The sequence below is a fragment of the Eublepharis macularius genome, chromosome 9 (genome assembly GCF_028583425.1).
Source record: "Eublepharis macularius isolate TG4126 chromosome 9, MPM_Emac_v1.0, whole genome shotgun sequence".
Taxonomy (NCBI): Eukaryota; Metazoa; Chordata; class Lepidosauria; order Squamata; family Eublepharidae; genus Eublepharis; species Eublepharis macularius.
Genome location: NC_072798.1, coordinates 31,413,961 through 31,436,195, shown reverse-complemented (window position 1 = coordinate 31,436,195; position 22,235 = coordinate 31,413,961). Strand labels below are relative to the sequence as shown.

Here is a 22,235-nt window from a genome sequence, read left to right as displayed (position 1 = left end):
GCAGTAAATATTTTCAGACAATGATGCTGATCCTGCTTTAATTCTCTTCACTTACCTTTACAGCAAAGGGAAGTTCTCAGAACCATCTCAGCATTTTAAGTCCATGCACAACTTACGAGTTCTGCAAAATTTCTGCAGTCTGTACCCTAATGTACAGTTTATTGAACGTCTCAGCTGTTAATTGTATTGAATTACACTGTGTCTCAGTGAGAAAGGAGGACTGTAAATAACTTAAATAAATAATAATAATAATAAATACCAGCTGGGCACTGGTAATATTTTTAAATGTAGTCTTAATGAAAAATCTGAGGGTTATAAACAAAAACATATAAATATTAATAGCTCTGTACAATGAAGATGCTGCTATCAAGATATTCTGTTTATAAATCTTTTTAATGCCTCATTCTAATGTATTTTCCAATGACAGTAGTATATTTTTTTTCTCTGTCAAGGAGGTACATCCTTCCTCTTACATTATTTTTTTCTTCCATATTAAATTATGTGGCAAAAATAGATTGGAATTTCTTGTAGACGACAACCGGTATTTTAACTTATATCAAATTGTTCTGCTTAGAATAGACAAATTTTCAAACAATAATTAAATAATTTCTGAGGTGGTTTGGATATCTACTTTGAATGTCAACCAGACACCTTCACAAACTTCTTAAACAATTTCTACTATTCTGCATTGCTGGATAAGTAATGGATACACAATTAAATCATTTCAAACTGAAGTTTTAAAAAGCATCACCCATTCTCTAATTCCTTACTAATTCCCACTTTTTACCTGACCATCTGTGCAGTCCAGGAATTAGAACTTTCTGGGTCTTTGCCCGTCACTGAGCAATAAAACTTTCAGTTTGGTGATTCTATTCTGATTAATGTTTGAGTTTCCAGAAGAAGGAATTTCTTGTGATCTGTAGTGGTGGCTATGAAAAAAGAAAAACACTAACAGTATTTTGAGCTTCCTGCAGGAGCTGGCTGGGGTTTCTCAACACATCTTGATATGTGCTGTCTTGAGCAGTTGATATGCATGGCTTAACAAACACAGTATCTAGTCAAACTTTGGTGCACTTTGACCCTTTGAGCAAGTGATGGTGAACAGAATAAATTAATTATTTTATAAGAAAGGAATCTGCTTGATGAGCAAATGCATTCATTAAAAAATTACCCCAATTAAGATAATAGCTATTTGAGGTTTACACTGTACAGGTCCATTTTGCAGAGGCTCTTGCATTAGTTTCACAATTGGAATGTCAACAAATGAAGGTTACAGAACTGGTGTTAAACGTCTAAATATAACTCTGAAAATATGATTTATCTTTCATTTGAACATGTTTGTGTTTAAATTCATAAACAGAACTCTGTTAGTGGTATTTATAGTGCTTACAAGAAAGTCCCTTAATGTTTTGATGTTGGGATGGAATGCATTTGGATCTTTTATTATATGACACTGATACTTAGCATTCATTTAGCACTTTCATGGGTTCAGAGTGCTTCACTGTGTCAGCAGTCCCTGTAGGGTAGGTCAGTGATTATTTCAGAGTTGAAATATCAACAAAGGACTGAGAGATTCACCTTCCTAAGCCCATTGATTTAAGGCTATGTTTCAGAATCGTACTGTCAGTTATTATGTTATGCTAGTCATTTTACATTTGTTTTGGTTCTTCAGACATGGGAGACCCATAACAATGTGTTGTTTTATTGCCACATCCAATGAGACAGTTTGGACTTCATGGTACTACATTATTTATTTTTTAAAAATTATATGCCACATCTCCAGAGAACCAACTCAAGACAGCTTACAAGCAAAGCTTGATAAAATTGAATTGAGGTCTCTCTTGGCCCAAATGGGGTTGCACTCCACCTAGGGAAGCAGGTTCGTAGCCTGAGAGTGCGGATGTGGATGCTTCTGTTGGATAAGTAGGTGGCAGCGGTGTCCAGGAGCACATTCCACCAGCTGCAGCTGCTGAACCAGCTGTGGCTTTTTCTGGGTAAAAAGATCTTACCACTTGGGTGCATGCCCTGGTATTATCTAGATTAGATTACTGTAAGGCAGTGGCCTCCAAAAGTATCCAAGAATAACAGTTGGCACAGAATGTTACAGTGTGAATGTTGTCTGGAGTGGGTCATAGGGGCCATATCATTACAGTTGCATTACATCTACACTGACTTCCAGATTGTTTCCAGGCCCAATTTTAGATGGTGGCTTTGACATTTAAAGCCCTATATGGCTTGGGACCAGCATACCATTAGGATTGCTTGCTCTCATGTGAATGTACAAAATATATATCCAACCAATATAGTCATCTTTAGGAGTCCTGTGATGGGGACCTCTGTCATCTGAGGCTAGACAGTTGGCAAGTCAAGAAAGAGCTTCTTGGTTGTGGCACCAAAAATTGGTCTCCCCTAACCGGGGAGATTAACCTCTCCTCATCTATCACTATCTTCTGCCAGCAGATAAAGACTTGTTTGTTTGTTTAGGAGATTTCTGTGCTTCCTTTTCAGAGAACTGCTTATGATGGCTTGCAATTAAAATTATTTTTTGTTTCGTTTGTCATTCCCTTATTGACCTTCCTTGCTGTTTGTTTTAATCACTGTTTTGTGTATTATTCTTAACATTGTTTTTAATGTATTTTTAACTGTTTGCTACCTGGAGGATCTCACTGAGCAGAAAAGTGAGATACAAAATAAAAATCAAATAATAAAATGCATAAAAATAATTAAATACTAACATATTATAAGTCCAGCCAGAGCATAAAAACAATGTTAAAAAGTCATAGTCCAATTATCAGGCTAACAATTTTAAAACAATTTTAAAAGATGAACCACTTAATTCAAAGCCTAGGAAAAAATAAATGTTTTGCCTTGGTGCCCAAAAGAGAGTAGGAGAGGAGTCAGGCAAGCTTTAAGGGGAAGGTCTTCCATAGGCAAAGTGCTACTACTGAAAAATCCCTGTGCTTGGTTACCACCCGCTTCACCTTTGCAGAGAACACACAGAGCAGGGTGAGGACTATTGTATTCTTTTTATCTCATTTGGTTAAGTTGCTAATGATAATTAGATGGCAATGGGTTAAATCATCTTACTGATATTCCTCTGTCAGAAGCAGATATTTCCCTGCCTTCCCTTAATTCCTTTAGCCCACTGTAGCCCATAAAAGGCATTGTGGGGTTTCAGAGACCTTCACAGGCATAAGAGTCAGGAGAATGTAGTGAAGAGGATAATAAGGCGAGATCTCTTTTCTTCCCTTTTTCAGCTGTTGAACATCTCTAGGGGCCAACCCAGTGATCTTCAAGTACCTAGAACATAGCCTGAATTTCTAGAGTGAATGTTTCTAGAGTGACTAAGGATAGTTGGGCTGCAATTCATTGTATAATGATGCATGCCTAACTTTTGTTGAAATTATGGGACAGCACCATGTAGCTGTGCACTGCCTTGCTTTGGACCTGTTGAAAGGAGGTCTTAGTTCATAGAACGGGGATCATAGGCAATATAAATTATTTTTAAAAGACATTGGAAGGAACATTTGTAGTTAACATTTATATGAATCTATAATTTCAAGTATTCAGAGTTGAGATTTTTGTGCAATACATAGCTTATGAAAGTTTTAGAGCTAATACTCCTGTTTGTTAAGTTGGGTCATCATGATTCAGGCAGACTGTGCCTTCCTAGGATGGTATGATACACCCCACTGACCCTAAATGTTGAAGAATTTGCTCCCTTATGTGTTTGACAATAAAGTCTTTTAAGAATTCTTTCTGAGAGCCAAATGCAGGGCTGTTTTATACTAAAGGCATGTTTTATCAATGTCGATGCTTATTTTTTCCCCCCAGGAATGCATGTGCGGGTCCAAAAGCCACCCACATCCTTCTTTCATGCAGAGCATATATGCACTTGCAGCTTCTCCTAATGAACAAAGTGAGATAGAAAGAAAAATCAAGCCTTGTCTGCCAGCTGAAGCTGCCTTCCACCCCTTTGGAACTGCTTACGCATTTGTTCCTCTTGATTGAAATTCTTTCTTGCCATGATTAAAATTGCATCCATCTTCATTAATAACAAGACTGTTATGAAGTAAATGGTTGATCCTTTAAGCCAAAGCTTTGCTGTAAGAAGCAAAAAGGAATAGCTTAGCTTTGGGGCTTTTCCTCTTAACAACACCCTCATGTTACACGAATACAGTACTAGCATAGTGATATCAGTTCCTCATGTAATAGAAGGGCTTGTACTCTGTTGTACAGAAATATAGCCTTCCTGTGCTGGGAATAAAAGTACATCTCTTCAGAAAGGATAGCTGTGCTAATGTTTACCACTCCTAATTTGATGAAAAAATATCTATTTTCAATATTTATGCTGCTTTGTAAGCAAATGTTTAAAATCAATACGTAAAACCCCAGTAAAATCAGTAAAATGATAACAACAAAGCATATCAAACTGGGAGCCAGAAGCAAATAAATCTTCTGTTCAGCAATTAAAGACCTCACTTTCAAAACAGGAATGTTTTTTGAGTTGGTGTAGGGTATTGAAGTAACCACTAACAAGGCTCTGTTCTCACTAGTTGCTAACCAAGCATCCGCAAAGGATCATATCCTGAATTGGATCTTATTAGTAGATATTAAAGTGTGGGAAGGTTCATATAGAAGAAGGCAAATGCTAAGGCATGCTGGACCCAGACTGTTTAGGGATCAAAAAGGTTAAAACTTGTTTTTTAAACTGGGCTCTGAAATAAAGTGATCGATAATGGAACTGTTGCAATTCAAATATAGTATCTTCACTTCTGCTTGCCCATCAAAATGTAAACTGCAGCATTTTGGACTGATAGAACTTTCTGGACAAAATTCAAGGGCAGTCCCATGAAGAGCATATAAATCACCAAATACATGAATGACAATGGCAAATTATTTGTATTCCAGCTGGTGTATGAGCTTAAGTTAATAAAAAGAATGCAGGGCTACAGCAAAAAAGTTAATATCGATTTTGTTATTATTATATGTTATTATTGATGTTTTATAGTTTGTGTTTGCATTTTTTGAAAAATCTAATTAAAAAAGAAGATTAAAAGGTTGCCTGTGAATTTGGGGTTTTTTTGGGTCATTCAGGACCTACTTATATGGTATGTTTTTTCCTGGGTCCTCTTGATAGGTTGTGTGTTGCTTGCTGGTGCTGGAATCTCAGTTCCCAGGTGTGCAGTGGCCCAAGGAGAATTGGCTTTGGCTTTCTACCCTGTGATGTTTTCCTGACCTAAAATGGTCCCGAGGGATACTTTGCCTCACTGGAGGTTCCACAAGACTGATGGGGCACACCTAGGTTTCCCCAGTGGGACCATTCCATGACATGAAAAGAACCCCACTATTTTTGCGGGGGAAGGAAGTGGAGATGACTGAATCCCATCTCCTCTCACATGAAACCAGGCCTATGTGTGTCTGGAAACGGAACTGCTAGCATAGAACTCTGGGTATCTGTCTGATTGTACAGACCCAGGGAGGGCCTTGACAAAATTGTAATGTGTAGTTAGATCCCCTGTTTCTTCTTGGGTGGTTGCTTCATCACATTGCATCGTTTCATCTCTGTGGCTGTCTGTATGCTTGTCTTTTGACAAGCAAGTTTGTCTGTTGTTTCCTCTGTTCCCACCATGGCTTTTGAGAAGATGTCTACTTACATAATTGAGGAAGAATGCAGGAAGGATATGGTTACTCAGTGATTCATAAATTTGCAAAGGACATGAAAAGTGCAAGGTTCAAAGAACTATTCTGGCTAATGCGAATTTGTTTTGAAATCATAACTAGAGTAGTAGTCTTATTCATTATGGGGTATTTGCTGTTAGAACAAGCACTTGTTCAGCCCCCAAGTTTGATAGAAATGGATGATGAGTCAGTTGGTCATTGCTAATTTATTATTATTGATTACAAGCAAGGGGGCCATGAAGAATTAAATGGGGATATAAACTACTTGGAAATCCCCTATCCTGCAACCCACATTTTTCTTCCAGGATACTAAGTTTTAAAGAACTGACCGGACCAGTTCATCAGATATTGATGAATTGTTTGTGGGACCTTATGGGGAGCTGAGAGACAATATACATTTCTGTCATGATGACAGCAGAAAGTAGTAATTAGATACTACTACTCTGATTGGGATTGAGATAATAGAATTCAGTATTGTCCTCATTGTTCTTTATCTATGTGAAGCAATTGGAAGAGACTATAAAATTTTGGAGTGCTGTCATCATTGTTTTTCTTTTACAATCAGCATAAGAAGTTTCACAATTGAATTGGTGCTTCCCAGTCATGGTTTTGTAGATGAAAATTGCAGAGGTGAAGCCCATGTTAGTCTGTTGTAGCAAAATAAAACAGATGTCCAGCAGCACCTTAAAGGCTAATAACATTTATTAATATGTGCTTTCATGAGTCAGAGTTCATTTATTCAGATACACAAAGAGGAAGTTATTTGGGGAATTTTCCTCCCTCCAAAGAATTTTCAAAATGTTTTCCGTATATTTTGTGGATAGAAGACAGACAAGTTCATAATGACATGCAGGGATTTTTTTCTGGGAAAAGATGTGATGGAACTCAGTGGGTTGCCCCAGGAGAAAATGGTCAAATGGTCACATGGCTGGTGGCCCCGCCCCCTGATCTCCAGCCAGAGGGGAGTTTAGATTGCCTTCTGTGCTGCTGGAGACCAGGGGGCGGGGCCACCAGCCATGTGACCATTTTCAAGAGGTTCCGGAACTCCGTTCCACCGCATTCCCCCTGAAAAAAAACCCTGATGACACGGTAGATGATGGATTCATGTGGTGTGGGGAGAAGTAGGCCGTTCGTTTCTCTTTCTCTTACTAACTTTCCTGAAGGCTTTGGGACTAGAATCGTTCTGACCCTAGCAGCTTTACTGGATCATAGGAACCAGACAAGTGTTATCAATTAATTTTGTACTTGTGAGAATCAACTACTGAAACTCACTTTATGTGGGACTGCCTTTGAAATCAGTTTTGAAGCCATATTGCCTGCAGACTGCAGTAGCCTACCTAATGGGGCCAATGAGATGGGTGAATATTCAAGCTGTCCTCTTCAGACTGCTCCAGCTCCATTCCACTTCTTATGCCTTGGATTTGTAATTTTTGGAGGGGCAGAATCCCTAAGTTTGTTTGAATGAAATTTGACTTGTTGACTTTATTGCACTCTGGAGACCCATTTGGGTGACCATTCATGTACTTGATACTTTCAGAACCATTCTTACAAGTTTTTAAAACATTACATAGGTGTCTGAGGCCTAAGTGTGGGGAAAGCACCACTCCAACCTCTTTCCTTTCATCTAGTACAGCAGAAGTTATTTAATATCTGCAAATAAACAAAATAAGTTGTTAGTGTATCTTTCTTACTGTGTTTGGTTAGATTTTAAACACACCACCCATTTTGATATGAACTATAGTTACAGCTTTGTTTGGCAGTAAGGGTTTTGGAGAATTAGCACACATAAGAATCTTTAAACAAATAGGAAGATTTAATGGGGAAAACAACGATTTCATCTGTTTTTAGCTGTTTTAATTCTTCTGAAACAAATTTTTCTGACAGCTTTGACCATTTCTATAACTTACACTAGTCTTTCCAATTTTCAGTTGTGTAGATAAATTATTTATTTGTTAACTTCATTTATGCCCCACTTTTCTCCCCAATGAGGACCCAAAGCAGCTTGCATCATTCCCCTCTCCTCCATTTTGCCTTCACCACAATCCTGTAAGGAGCTGCTGTAGCATAATGGTTAAGTGTCTGGGTTGTGAATCAGCACTCTGCCAGTTCAGCTCCCACTACTGCCATGAAATCTACAGGTGGCCTTGGGTAAGCTGCTCCTCTGAGTCCCGGCTCCCTAGTTGTATTTGGAGATAATAACACTGACTCTGTTCACCGCTCTGAGTGTGTTGTTAAGGTAAGCTAGATTGAGAGAGTGTGACTAGCCCAAAGTCACCCAGCAATCTTCCATACCAGAGTGGGGGTTCCAACCTGGGTCTCTTATATCCTAGTCCGACACTCTAACCACTACACCAGACTGGATCTTTTACTTGACTAGAAATAATTTTAAAATGTCTCTTTTTGGGCCAAATTAGATGAAATTTGAAACTGCTGTGAGGGCTCACAGCAGTGTAGCAGGCTGAGCCCCCCCCCCCGACTTTTAAAGTGCCAAAACAGTCATTTGTGTGTGGCTGTTTTGGCACTTGAAAAGGAAGTTGGGGGGACAGGAGTGCCTCAGCCCACCATGCTGTGGACCTAATCAGGATTGGGCACTCATGGTATTTTAAAATCTTTTTAAAAATGGCAGCAGTGCCCACAGGTCAGAACTTTGGATGCCATCATGTCTAGTTTGGCCCTTCCACTTTCTTTATCACATTAACATTCACAGATAATGCATCGCATACCACAATCCACTCCTAATACATCTTACTTTAGGATGATGGTGGATTTAGGTCAACAGTTAACTTGTTCCCATCATGTAGCAACACTTTAATTTCATTAGGAGCATGAGTAGACCTATTCTGAGTTTTAAAAAATTCATTTTGTATAAATAAAAGGCAATACAAATAAAGATCTCAAAACTAGTACTACTAGCTGCTGAAACATTGACTGTATTTGTCAGCTCAGTAAAAAGGAAAGGCCTGTGGGTATGTATTTCAAAGCTTTGTTTTGTTCATTCCATGTTTTGCCAACATCTAACATCTGTATTTATTTTCTGAATTCTTCTAATGGATTACTTTCATCTGTTTTGTTCCAAGAGTAATGATCAATTTCCTGAATTTATAGGTTGCAATAAAATCCATCCGTAAGGACAAAATTAAGGATGAACAAGATATGGTTCACATCAGACGGGAGATTGAGATCATGTCATCTCTCAGCCATCCTCATATCATCACTATATATGAAGGTTAGTGACTGGTATTCTTTTCATCATCTGTACCATTTACTCATTCAATTCTAAATCTGTCCTATACTTTTACATCAGGGGCTTTATAAAACTTAATTTCCACCTACTTGTAAGGAATGGTTCTTATTGGAAATACCATTAAAGGTGTTTGAATGCTAATAATGATGTAGTAAAAGTCTTTCCCAAGCTATTTCCAGCCCACTGGATTGATGTGATTAAGATATTCCTATTCTTATAAACTATAGAACTTGCAGGAATAAAATCAAGTGCTCAAAGCACTTTGTTACCTGAAGATGTAATATGAAATGATAAAGAACAAAAGAATTACATGGTTGGGGCAGCTCAAGCTAAGGGCAGCTTTTTTGCAATTTTTACCTCCAGTATTCCCCATCTGTAGTTTCATTTCTCTACTGCTGTATTTCTGCTTTGTCAGTTTAGTCAGCAAGATGATTAGTTGGGAAGAAGAAGGTGTAACAGGTGGTTGCCATGGAAACCCTCTATCAGAACACTGGTGCTGCTGATACCAACTTTCCTATCGAGCCTTAACCAAGAAATTGTGCTGCCAGGCTTCACTACTGCTATACAGACTGTTTCAACAGTAGAACATGTGTCAAAACCTACGTACTCACGGGCCATGAGATAGCAGGGTGGTCTCCGTTCAGGTGGTCCATAGTTTTATCACGAAGCCAATTGTGGGAAGCTGAGTCCAAGTCTGGAGTTTTTGGTCCCAGCGAATAAGTTTAGGGGAATTTTTCATCCATAGTTGAAGGGGAAGTAGGTGTTCAGTTAAGGCAGTGATAGAGGCAAGCCTCACAGCTGTCAAAGTGCCGTCATCAATCCCTGTGCAACTATGCATAGGGCCCAGATTCTTTTCTAGCAATTACTCCTCTGGAGGATAGATCCATTCCAAGTGTGCAGTTGTTGCTGTCTTATACTCCCCCCACCTTTGCCCCAGTTGTGTAGAGAGACCCAGTGGGGTTTCCTCTTGGCTTAGTTTGCTCTGAGTAAAATTGGAATGTTTCCAGAGCCGTTGCTGGTGGCAGTCTAGGGATGAAGAATCTCTGTAGAAGCAGTGGAAAAGAAGGAAGGCCCTTAGGTGAGGATTGTTTCCATGGAAGTTCCTCAGCCTGCGGTTGTCCTAGATCGGGCTCAGAGTATGGCTTAAAAGCAACTCTTGCAGCGTGACGGTGGATCTTTTACATCCAGGGTGGGTGGTCTGGGCATGCTGTGGGTATAGTATAGGGATTAGAGTGGTAAGACATCTGTTGCAGCTTTCCTTCTTCACAGCCGTGTGAGAACAAATGGGGGGAAAGGATAACCACATTCAGCACCTGAGCTTTTTGTAGAAAAGGCAGGACAAAAAGATGCTGGATGAGGAGCCTTCTCAAGCAGTCACTGGTTTTGTAGTCACTTCTAGCAAAAGAAGCTGCCAGAAGTTGTCCAGCATCAGCCATCCATTCTATTCGGTGAGCACTTATATTTCAGGTCTTTGTAATATTTATTTATTTACTTATTTACTTTGTTCATACCCTGCCTTTCTCTCCAATGGATACTCAAGCCACCTTCTTCCTTCCATTTTATCCTAACAACAACCCTATGAGGTAGGTTAGGTTGATGGTCTATAACTGGTCCAAAGTCACCCAGCAAGCTTCCATGGCAGAGTGGGGATTTGAACCTGGGTCTCCCAGATTCTAATCCATCACTCCTAACTACTTCAAAACTCTGGCTGTTGTAGTGTTGTTCATTTCAGACAGAAGAGACAAATTCTTTGAAAAACATTTCTGTCCATGGGGATTCTCTAGCTTAGTTTATGTCTGCCTCCATAGCCAAGTACAACGATTACAATACATGGTATTGCAATGACATATTTTTGAGTGCATCTTTGCAGCTCAACTTGTCATGATTCCAGTTTAATTGGTAGCATTTAAATATATTTGCATACTTACAAAAACTCAAAGTAGCTGTTATTTTGAAGGCAATGAAAGAACAGCATGCTTTTTCTGGTTATCAGGAAATGCCATTCTGGATAGTTACTTTTATTCTAAAATGTGAACTATCTGTTAACTTTAAAACAAATTAGAATTGAAAGTCATCTTTAAGCTTCTCTTTAGTCAAGTGTTGCATATGTTGGAAGAAGTTGGCATCTCTGTGAGGCCTTGCTCGAGCTATACCCTTCTATCTGATTACCACTGATTAATCAGGAACATACTTTAATCCACAATTAAAACTTTAGTTGATTAACCTACCAATTAAATAAGTTAAAATGTGTAGCCTTAATGGAAACCCGATTCTGAGAGCTGATATGACTGATTAAAACAAGAACTGCTTAGAATCATATTACAGCATCACATATTGAGTTATTCAAAAGCATGTTCCTTTAGTTGAAAGGAGATGAATATCTGACTTTTTTATTGAATAAACTCTTAACAGTATCTGGAAACAGAGAAAGAGGAGGGGTGCTGTGTCAGCATGTGGGTTGCAAATGGAGCAAATGTTCCCAGTACGGGCAGATATTTAAAAAAAATGTCTGCAGCAAACCTGCATTTTGGCTATTAAAGAAAAGAACAAACTTTTCTCTAAACAGCTAGCTTTTAGACAGAATTAGTCATTCCCATTAATTTCAACCCACTTTGATGTCCCTAACCGAAGTTAAAAAACAGGCAAAAATAGAATGGAAGACATTTTTTCTAACTACTGCTGATACCTCTGAGGCAGAATGTGTGGCTCTCTTTATTACCATCATGAGAGCACCCTTCTTACTAGCACCTTAAGTTTATTATTTTCAAAACATAATTAACATTCCTCAACAAACTCTTTTAATCACAATCTAGAACAGCAATCTCTCTAGGAAATCTATTGGTCAGGATTTCAAAAGTAATGAGAGGGACCAGTATCCAGGATAAGTCAGAGTATAATTGGTGAATGAATAGATTATTTGTTTGCAGCATGGCTGCTTTCTAAGCACTTCATTTTAATCTGCCTTGAGATCCTGTTTGTTATTCTTATCATTAGTTATTATCTAGATGTTTATACCCCACTTCTCTTGCCAGCGAAGACCCAAAATAGCTTATACCACTATTCTCCTCTCCTTTCATCCTCACAACAACCCTGTGAGGTAGGTTAGGTTGACTGGCCTAAAGTCACAGTGACCATTCATGGCAGCGTGGTGTTTGATCCTGGCTCTCTCAGATTTTAGTCCAACCACTACACTGTGCTGTCGATTCATCAGTCAACAGTTGTAGATTTGGAGGCAGTTGCCATTTTCTGTCATTTATTTCACATAAATATTTTTGGTCTAAATGTTTCTTTCTTTTTGAAACAAACGGATTACATTTTAAAAATACAAAACAACGTTAGTCTACTTTGTTCACTCACCCTGAAAAGTCAAACAATGAGAATTCATGCTAGCGGTAGCTTCATGACAGTCATTGGGAAGAGCAGGGAGAAGAGAGAAATGAGAGGCAGAATTGCTGTCATTTTCTGGCAGGGATAATTGTGCCTTTAACAGCTGCCTTTAAGATAAGAAGCTCTTCAGTCATGCCAGAAAAATTATATTTGTTGACTTTAAACTACAAAAACTCAGAGAGAAGCTGATAATCCAAAGGAAGATATCTCCTTCCTGCCCATCAAGAGGGAGGGAAGAGTGGACCTAGACTTGTATTTGCAGACACAGGACTATTCCAGACTTGCTGAGTTTTAAAACTATGTAATTCTGGGATTGCTTTTGGGAAGGTGTCCTTCCACCCTTCTCCTTCCTAAATCTAGTCCGGATTTGCAGAAAGAATGTTTCTAAAAGGTATTGGCTGTCCTCACTTCAAACTTAGGGTTGGTGGAAGAAGAAATGCATCTTTGAACTCTGTTCGCAGTGTGTTTGTTTTGATATGCTATGCGTATGACAAAGAAATAGAATGTTGGCAATTCCCATTACAGACTTGGCTTCTAGGCATTTTTGTCTTGAAAAAAACTTTTTTGGCTATGGTAATTATAGGAAAATTTAAAAATACAAAATGATAGATTTTGGATCCAGCTGGTTGGCCGTAACCGACAACTGAATCATACTCTGGCCTCAGGTGAGTTGCACTAGTAGTGTTATCACTATTTTTTTTCTAGTGGAGAAGAGATGAAAAGAGGAGGGGGAGGACAGAAACAAAAAATGGAAGAATATAGAATAAAACTGAATATATATTATTAAAATCACTAAAAATGGGTGTCATGTTGAAGGTGTATCCTACATCTGAAAAACTGTCAACTGTTGGTTAATAGATGCTCTTCTAGTGTGAGAATGATTCTTTTGTTGAAAGGTCTTTTTTTTCCTTTAGAATTTCAAGTACGTGCTTTTAAAAAACAGGATCCATGTTTTGATATCCTTTTGACCTTGTTTGGTTAAAGGTGATTAACCTTTGCATTTGTCAAATCAGTGTCAACACAAACCACCCGTTTTCAATGGTAGCCTTATCTACATGTATGTAAGCAGCCTTTTTGAACAGAACAGAATTCTTTGTGTAACTTAATCAAAATGAATTTATCTCCACATTATCTGTAAAAGGCAGACCCCCAGTTTGGAGTCTGAAGAAATTTCATCATTTTCACAGGGCTGGCAGTCTTTTGAGTGTACCTGGAAGGGAAATGCTTTCAAGTAATTTTGAAGGACTGAGTAGATTAAACTGACTTTTCCAGAAGTGTTCTGATTTCAAGGCATAAATTTTAACTTAAAAAGCAATATCTAAGGTTTTTACTCTGCCCTCCAAGCCTCAACAGTTAGATCTTTTGAGTGGAAGTATAATCTATGAGCATACTAACTTCAGAAAAATGCCCCATCAAGTGGTACTTTACATGATTTTAAAGCCTACAGAAAATAAGAGTCCTGCAAACTTGTGCATAGATCTATTAGTAAAGTTATATGTATTAAGTATATGTAAGACATGCACTATCTGAAGAATAATTCACTACCAGCATGTTGTTATTCCATGGAATGAATATAGGTTCTGTATAAAAAGGAAAGGGGTGTTATAAGAACCGGTGCTGCAGTCTGATGTGTTGTATTGGATGAATAAATATTCTTGTTCATAGGAACCTGTTCCAGGGTTCATTGAAACATTTTACTTGTTTATTGATGACAGTAATCATCTTTGTGATATTGTACATCTGGAAGAGGCAAAACAAGTGTTGTCCAACCTTCCCCAAAAATCTGCCAAGTTTTTGCATCTAAAGTCTTGTACTTTGGGCATAAATGAGAATACAAGATTGTAAACAGTTTTAGGGAGAGACCATATTTGGAAGAGAATTTTGCTAAAATCACTGGGACTTTGAGATAATCCTGTTTAGGACTATAATATAAATCATTTAACTCTGCTAAAACAAACTGGAATCTAGTCTACATAAATGGAATGTAAATGGTGTGTGCATATGAAGACACGCACACAATATACCAAGCACGATAATACATATGATAATGACACATTAAACTTACTGCCCAGGGTTGCCATTCTGCATTAAAAAACCCTTACATTGTTATGCCTAATGTCTGTAACTTCAGCAGGTATTTTTGCAATGACATATTTGTGTCCCTGTAAAAGTAAACCAATCCTGGATATGGAGCGGCTTTCAGATTGGTTTCAGTATATTCAGTGCAGAGTGCCGCTGCTTGCTTTTGTTACTTTAGCAGCAGCATCTATGTACAATTATCTAATCAACTTTTTATTTCAACTGTTAACCTTTAATACATTATTTCAATTGTTTTTATTAGATAACACCACTAATAACCAAGTGGCCCCAATCTGTGGATTTTTAAAACCAGAGATTGGAGCCATGAATGGACAAGAAGACAGATCTGCCTACACACCTGAAAAATCTGAAATCTAACACACACACACACACACACACAAAAATTGGGGAGTTTAAAAAAACCCCAAAATGATAAAAGGCGTGCCTATTGCTTTAACCAGACAACCATGACAATTTAGCCAGTATTCCAGCTTGGTTTCTGTCAGTAAAAGGCAGGGGGAAGGGGGAAGTGCCTTTTTGAGGACTGTGTTGGCCTTTGAGGGAAGCAACCACCAGGTGACCTCATATGGCATGATTTGCATGAGGGGTTGCTGTTGAACAGTAGCAAGCAGCCAGGCCTGGATGAGTCATGCAAATCATGCCATATGAGGTCGCCTGGTAGTTGCTTCTAGGCCTTGTCATATACTACTCTGAAACTCTAACCACTGCACCAACAACCCAGATTCGAATCGCCACATTGCTGTGGGAGCTCACTGGATGACTTTGATTGAATCATGAACTCTTGGTTTAAACTATCTTACAGGGTTGTTGTGAGGATAATATGGAGAGAAAGATAGTGATGTAAGCTGCTTTGGGTCCCTGTTGTGGAAAAAAACAGTACATAAATCAAGTAAATAATATAGATGAAGAAGGGGGGCAGATAAAAAATAAGCTGTTTGGTGAGTTTGAAAAAGAGAAAGAAGGAAAGTTGAAGATGGGGGCAGGAAGGAGAAAAGGAAGCAGGAAAAGGAGGAGAGGCTATGGGGAACAGGGAAGGGAAAGAGGGCATGGTGGGGGAGGGGAAAATAAGATTTCCCCCATAAGACCTTGCAGGTCCCTCACTTGTAATACAGATTTTCCAACAGACTAGTTTTTTTTTTTTGAAAAAATTTTTATTGGGTTAGGATCAAATGTTTACACATTACAGTCAATTTTCCCATTTCCCAATTTCTAACCCCGTCCCTTTCCCCCCCTTTTTGTTGACTTCCAACAGTTTTCCAACCCTTTGTCCCTTTTCCCTTACTCTTTATATATTCCTCTATCTAACAAATGTATATTCTCCCTTTATTCTAAGCAATACTTCTTTAACTATTTTTAATGCTCTGTACCCTAACTATGAGTCCCTTTTTCCATAATGGATAAACAATTTATCCCATTTTTCATTATTCCATTTTCAAATATTTCTATATATCATAAACTATGTAAACCATACATTCATATAAATCAGCCAGTTTAACTTATACTCTATATGTTATTCATTCTATCTTCTTCTTTCTATTTTAGTTATATTTGTTTACATTAATATTTCTATTCCCCTTCAATCATGAATCTATATATGATATCTATTCAATTTGACTCATATACACCTTCAGATAAACATATTCGGTTTGGTACATTGTACAGAATCAGAAAGAAAATATTATTAGTTAATCAATCCTTATAGTTAACCCTTATGGTTAATTGTTTTCTATCAATATTCTATTTATTATTCTATATATATCAATCTCATATCATAGCTGCTTAGAAATTCTCTTTTACCTCTTTTCCCCCCCGGTAAAGTCACCCCCCTCTACATTTTATTGTACTTCAATAGTTCTCAAACTGCCACAGTTCTCCTCCCACCTCCCATTTCTTCTCCAAATATTGTTTCAGCTTCTCCCAATCTGTGTTAAACTGTCCTGGGTCCAGGTTTCTCAATTTTCTTGTCATCTTGTCCATTTCTGCCACATACAGCAATTTGTAGATCCAATCTTCAATAGTTGGCACTTCTTGTAGTTTCCATTTTTGCGCATACAAAAGTCTAGCTGCTGCCGTCATGTAAAATATCAACGTCCTATGATGGGCTGGAATTCCCTCCATTCCCAAGTTTAGTAGCAGGAGTTCTGGGTTCTTATTAATTTGAAATTGTAAAATCTCACTCATTTCTCTTATTATTTCCCCCCAGTACTGCCTAGCTACCTCACACGTCCACCACATATGATAGAGGGAGCCCTCGTGTTTCCTGCATTTCCAGCATTTATTAGAAGTGTTCAAGTTCCCTAGCGCAATCTTCTTTGGTGTCATGTACCAACGATAAATCATTTTGTAAATGTTCTCTTTAATGCTGGTGCATGTCGTTGTCTTCATTGTAGTCTTCCATAGGTATTCCCATGCCTCCATTGTTATTTCTTTGTTGAAATTTATGGCCCATTTCACCATTTGTACTTTAACTATTTCATCCTCAGTATACCATTTCAACAGTACTTGGTATACCTTGGATATTCTTTTCTTGTCCTCTTTAAGAAGGGTCTGCTCTAGTTCCGAATTTTCTGTTCGTATACCTCCCTTTACAGAGTCCGAGTTATATAAATCTCTAATCTGTCTATACTGGAACCAATCATAATAAGGTGATAGTTCCTCCTGAGTCTTTATTCTGAGTTTAGATTCTTCAGTTCTAGTTATTTCTTTGTAGGTTAAGCATTGTTGCTCATTATCCACAGCTCTCGGATCTATCACCTCATATGGAACTACCCACAAAGGGGTTCCTTCTTGTAAATAGATTTTATACTTCTTCCAGATTATATATAAACTTCTCCGTATATAGTGATGCAGGAACATCGAGTTCGCCTTTACTTTATCATGCCATAGGTATGCGTGCCATCCAAATATTTTTTTATATCCCTCTAGGGCTAGTAGTTTCTTATTCTTTAGCGTCATCCACTCTTTCAACCACACCAAGCAAATTGCGTCATGGTAAAGTCTTAGATTGGGCAGTTGCATTCCGCCTCTTTCTTTTGCATCTTGTAAAACTTTCATTTTCACTCGAGGCTTCTTGCCTGCCCATACAAAGTCTGATATTTTCCTCTGCCATTTTTCAAATTGCTTAGAGTCACTGATGATTGGTATTGTCTGTAGCAAAAACATTACTCTTGGTAACACATTCATCTTAACTGCTGCAATCCTTCCCAACCATGACAAATTTAGTCTATTCCATTTAATCAAATCTCTCTCTATCTGAGTCCATAGTTTTTCATAGTTGTTTTTAAATAAGTCTATATTCTTAGCAGTCAGTTCGATTCCCAAATATTTCACCTTACTTGTTACTTCACAATCCGTTATTTCCGTTAACAATTGTTGTTTCTGCTTAGTCATGTTTTTACATAGTATCTTTGACTTCTTTTTATTAATATAAAAACCTGCCAAGTCTCCAAACTCCTTAATCTTATCTATCACTTTTGGCATGTTCTCCAATGGGTCCTCTACAATTAACATTATGTCATCTGCAAATGCTCTGACCTTATATGAATAGTCCTTTATTTTAATTCCTCGAATTTCTTCATCTTGTCGTATTTGTATCATCAGGATCTCCAATACCAAAATGAACAGCAGTGGAGACAACGGGCAACCTTGTTCCTTTACTTATAATCAATTTCTTAGTCGCTTCATCATTCACCACAATTGCTGCAGTCTGGTCTCTGTAAATTTCCTTAATTGCTCTAATGAATCTTTCTCCCAATTGTAGCTTTTCCATAGTGGCAAACATAAAGTCCCAGTTTAAATTATCAAACGCCTTTTCAGCATCAACAAAGAAGAAACCAACCTCTTTATCACAACGCTTATCATAATACTCAATAGCATTAATCACTGTCCTTAAATTGTCTCTGATTTGTCTGTCTGGCAAAAAGCCTGCTTGTTCCTCCTCAATGACTTCCGAAAGCCACCCCTTCAGTCTCTCCGCCAGTATCTTCGCAAAGATTTTATAATCGTTGTTAAGTAATGATATGGGTCTATAATTTTTCACATTAGTCAAGTCTTGGCCCTCTTTGGGGATCAATGATATATTCGCTTCACTCCAGGTATCCGGAATCCTTTGATCCCTTAAAACTCCATTGATCACCTCTTTTAGGAATGGTGTCAGTTCATTGGCCATTGTCTTATAAAATTTAGCCGTAAGTCCATCTGGCCCTGGCGCCTTTCCTAGATTTGCAGATTGTATTGCCTTGCTTAGTTCCTCATCCGTTACTTCACTGTTCAGTTTATTTCTCCAAGCTTCCGAAATTACTGGAAGTTTCATTTTCTCCAAATATAACGCTATTGACTCTTTATTTACCTCTTTCTTATTATACAACTTAGCGTAGAATTTGTAAAAGGCTCTACTAATGGTAGTCTGTTCCAGATACGTTTTATTGTCTTCGCAAATTTTATTTATTATTTTCTTTTCCCTTCTCTTCTTCAGTTGCCACGCCAAATACTTCCCAGGTTTATTTGCACCTTCAAACGCTTTCTGATTCAATCTTTTAAGATTCCACTCCAATTCTTTATTATTCATTGCTGTTAACTGTTCTTGAAGTATTTTAATTTCCTGATATAATTTCTTTTTCCCTGGTCTCTTTTTTAACTGTATTTCTTTGGCTTTTATTGTCTCCTCGATCTCTTGTCTTTTCTCCTCTTTCTTTTTTCTTGCTCTACCATTTAAGTCCATTAGTATGCCCCTTATAACCGCCTTATAAGCGTCCCAAACTTTGCCAGTTGGTACTTCTTTATTTACGTTGTATTGTATGAAGAACTTTGTCTCTCTTCTCAACATCTCCATATTCTCTCCTTCCTGTAGCAAGTCCTCATTTATTCTCCATGCTTTCCTTTTTCTCCTTTTCCCTAATTTCCACATAATTGGATTGTGATCTGAGCCTACCATCGGCATTATTTCTACCTCCTTAGTCCATAATGCTAAGTCTTTTGAGGCCCAGATCATATCAATTCTTGATAGTGTACAGTGCCTTGCAGAATAAAAAGTAAATTGTCTACTTTTAGGATGTTCTCTTCTCCATACATCTTCTAGAGTCTCCTGTTGTATCAACTCAAAAAAGAGCTTTGGTAATAGTCCTCTTTTCTTTTGTGCCGTTGTTGTCTTTTTATCTAATTCCAAATTTGTCACTCCATTGAAGTCTCCAGCAAGAATTATCTGGTCGTATGAAAGATCCTCTAATTGCTTCCTCAAATCCTCAAAGAAGCTTTCCTTTGCACCGTTAGGTGCATAAACTCCGACTACCAACACTCTCTTTAAACCCCAGGTACATTCCACTGCTATAAATCTGGCTTCCACATCTTTCATTACAAATTTTGGCTGTAGCTCCTCTTTTATGTACAACACCACTCCTCTTTTTTTCTTGTTGGAGGCCGCTACAAATTCCTTGCCCAATTTTCCCAATTTTAAATATTTTACATCCTGCTTTCGAATATGGGTCTCTTGCAAACAAACTATATCACATTTTTGTTTTAATAGCCAGTGGAAAATATTTTTTCTCTTATTCGGTGAATTTAGTCCATTTACATTCCAAGATAAAACTTTACACTCCGTACTCATAATCTTGTTGGTAAGTCTTTTTCATTGTCCCTTATAAATCGCTCCATCTCTCGCTCAGATCTAATGCGCTTTTTGGCCCCTCCAAATTCAAAGGACACACCTTCTGGAAGCTCCCATCTATACCTGATTTTCATGTCCTTCAACATCTGGATTAGCACTTTATATTTTTTCCGATCTAGTAACACTGATCTAGGTAATTCCTTCATTATGATAATTGTCTTGCCATCAATCTCCAATGGATCTTGAAACTGTTTAGTCACAATCTTCTCTTTCATATTTCGTGTCGTAAACTGCACAATCACATCTCTTGGTAATTTCCTCTGGGTTGCAATTCTCGAGTTTACGCGATATGCCACATCAAGGATAGCCACAACTTCCTCCTCCTCCTTCCCCAGGTATTCAGCTAACACCTCAGTCATCTGTTCTTGCGCTGTCTTTCCTTCCACTTCCGGCAAACCGCGAAATCTCAGCTGCTTCTCCATGTGTCTACTTTCCGCAACCGCCATTCTTCCCCTCATCAGTCTCATCTCTGTTTGTTGCGTGTCTGCTAAATTCTCCATCGCGCCTTCTACTGCTTTAACTCTCTGCTGCGTTCCTTGTAATTCATTTTGTATTGTTTCCATACCTTTCTTCACATCTGACAGCTCCGATTTTACTGTCTGTTTAACCTCTTTAATCAACTCCAATTTCGTGTCCTTAAGTTCTTTAATCACTTCTAAAAGTTTTTTGTCCAGGTTTTCTATTGCCGATTGCCACTCTTTTTTCGACATCGTGGGGCTTGCTTTGGCTCGCTCCCACGAGTCCGCTCTCTTCCTTAACTCCGTGGCGTAAAATATAATGTCTTTTTATTTCAAATGTCCCGGTCTTCTTGCAAGAATTAAATTTTAAAGAGTCCAAAATGTCGGGCGTCTTTTCTCTATGGTTTCTCTATGATTTTGTAATCCAAGATGGCCTACTTCCTTTTCCGCTGAGGCCGCGACCCTTCCCCTTTCAAAGATGGCGATTCCCTTCTTCCTGCCCTCCAGCAAGGGCCGCTTCTCTCCAACAACTCTATTGTTATTACGCACTTCCTGTCTCCCAACTTCCCACAGTAGGTCTCGCGATGGTATCTTTTTCTCACAGCTCCATAACCGCAAGTATTCAAAACAATAGTCCAATTCCTTTAACAACTTCTTTAAACTTAGTCTCTTTTCAAATACAACTCTTGCCGAGTCTTCCCCTCTTTATCATTAGCCTGTTGCAGTTTGAAAATCTACTTTTATTCCTCTCTGCTTTTATCAATCTGTCCCGTATCAGAAGATAGTGATCTTTACCTTCTCATTCACTTTTCTCGGGTTGTAATCGCTGTTTCGATTTTGACTTCTCCTCTCCGTTTCTTCCCCCAATCGAAGCTTGGGTATGTAGGTCTTATGCCAGCCGAATTGGCCCCAGAACTGCCGCAGAGATTGTAGCCGACCTGTCGCAGGGTGGGACCTCAAGGATCGGGAGGGGACCCGTTGTGCAGGGCCCCCCCCTCGTCCGAGATCTAACACACCCTAGGGTCTTGAGCGTTCTTTGCCTGCTCTCCGCCTGAGAGCAGTCGGCCGCGGGCTATTTTTCCCCCGCCGGCCGCTTAAAACGGCAGTCCGGTCAGCTCCGCGAATGGAGCTGCGTCAGACCTCCATGAATCCCAAACCGGAAGTCCAGATTTTCCAACAGACTAGTGATTACAAATGAAAGAAGTGTGAAGTAAACTAACCTCCAGAGTCTGGCACTCTGTGGTCCTTGACTTCCTTGCATTCAAAATAATACCTAAATAAGGTTGGTTTTGCTGGGATTCTCTGGTTCTGTTAGGCTTTGTTAGTTCTTTTGGGAGGCTTTGGGTTGGTGGTTGCTCTTGTGCTTTCTTTATCCTGGAGAAAGAATGGGATCCCCCCCCCAGAGATGGGGGACCTTCTTCAGGGGCCTGTAGAATTGGACCCCTTGACTCAGTCTTCTTAAAACTTGAAGAGTCGTCAGAGAACAGGCAGCCCTCAGTCCACTGCAATTTTGGTGTAGTTTGCATGAAAAACAACCCCTCCAGCCGTACCCTCAGAAAAATTCCTCCATAGGCAATAATGTAACCAAATCCCCCCCCCAAAAAAAACCCGGATCCGAATACAACACTAGTATTTTTGGTCCTGAATATGTCTATATTTATTGGATTTCTGAGACCCAATTCTGAAAAATACCAATATTTAA

At 38.6% G+C, this 22,235-nt stretch overlaps 1 protein-coding gene across 2 annotated transcripts in view; it reads left to right on the top strand.

Annotated features, from left to right (window-relative positions):
• The window catches only part of NUAK1 (NUAK family kinase 1), a 67,832-nt gene that overhangs the window by 24,995 nt on the left and 20,602 nt on the right, over positions 1 to 22,235 (top strand). For both annotated transcript variants that reach the window (XM_054988639.1, XM_054988640.1), the window contains exon 2: positions 8,788 to 8,908. In XM_054988639.1, the coding sequence (XP_054844614.1) occupies positions 8,788 to 8,908 (121 nt within the window). The remainder of the gene's footprint in view (positions 1 to 8,787; positions 8,909 to 22,235) is intronic.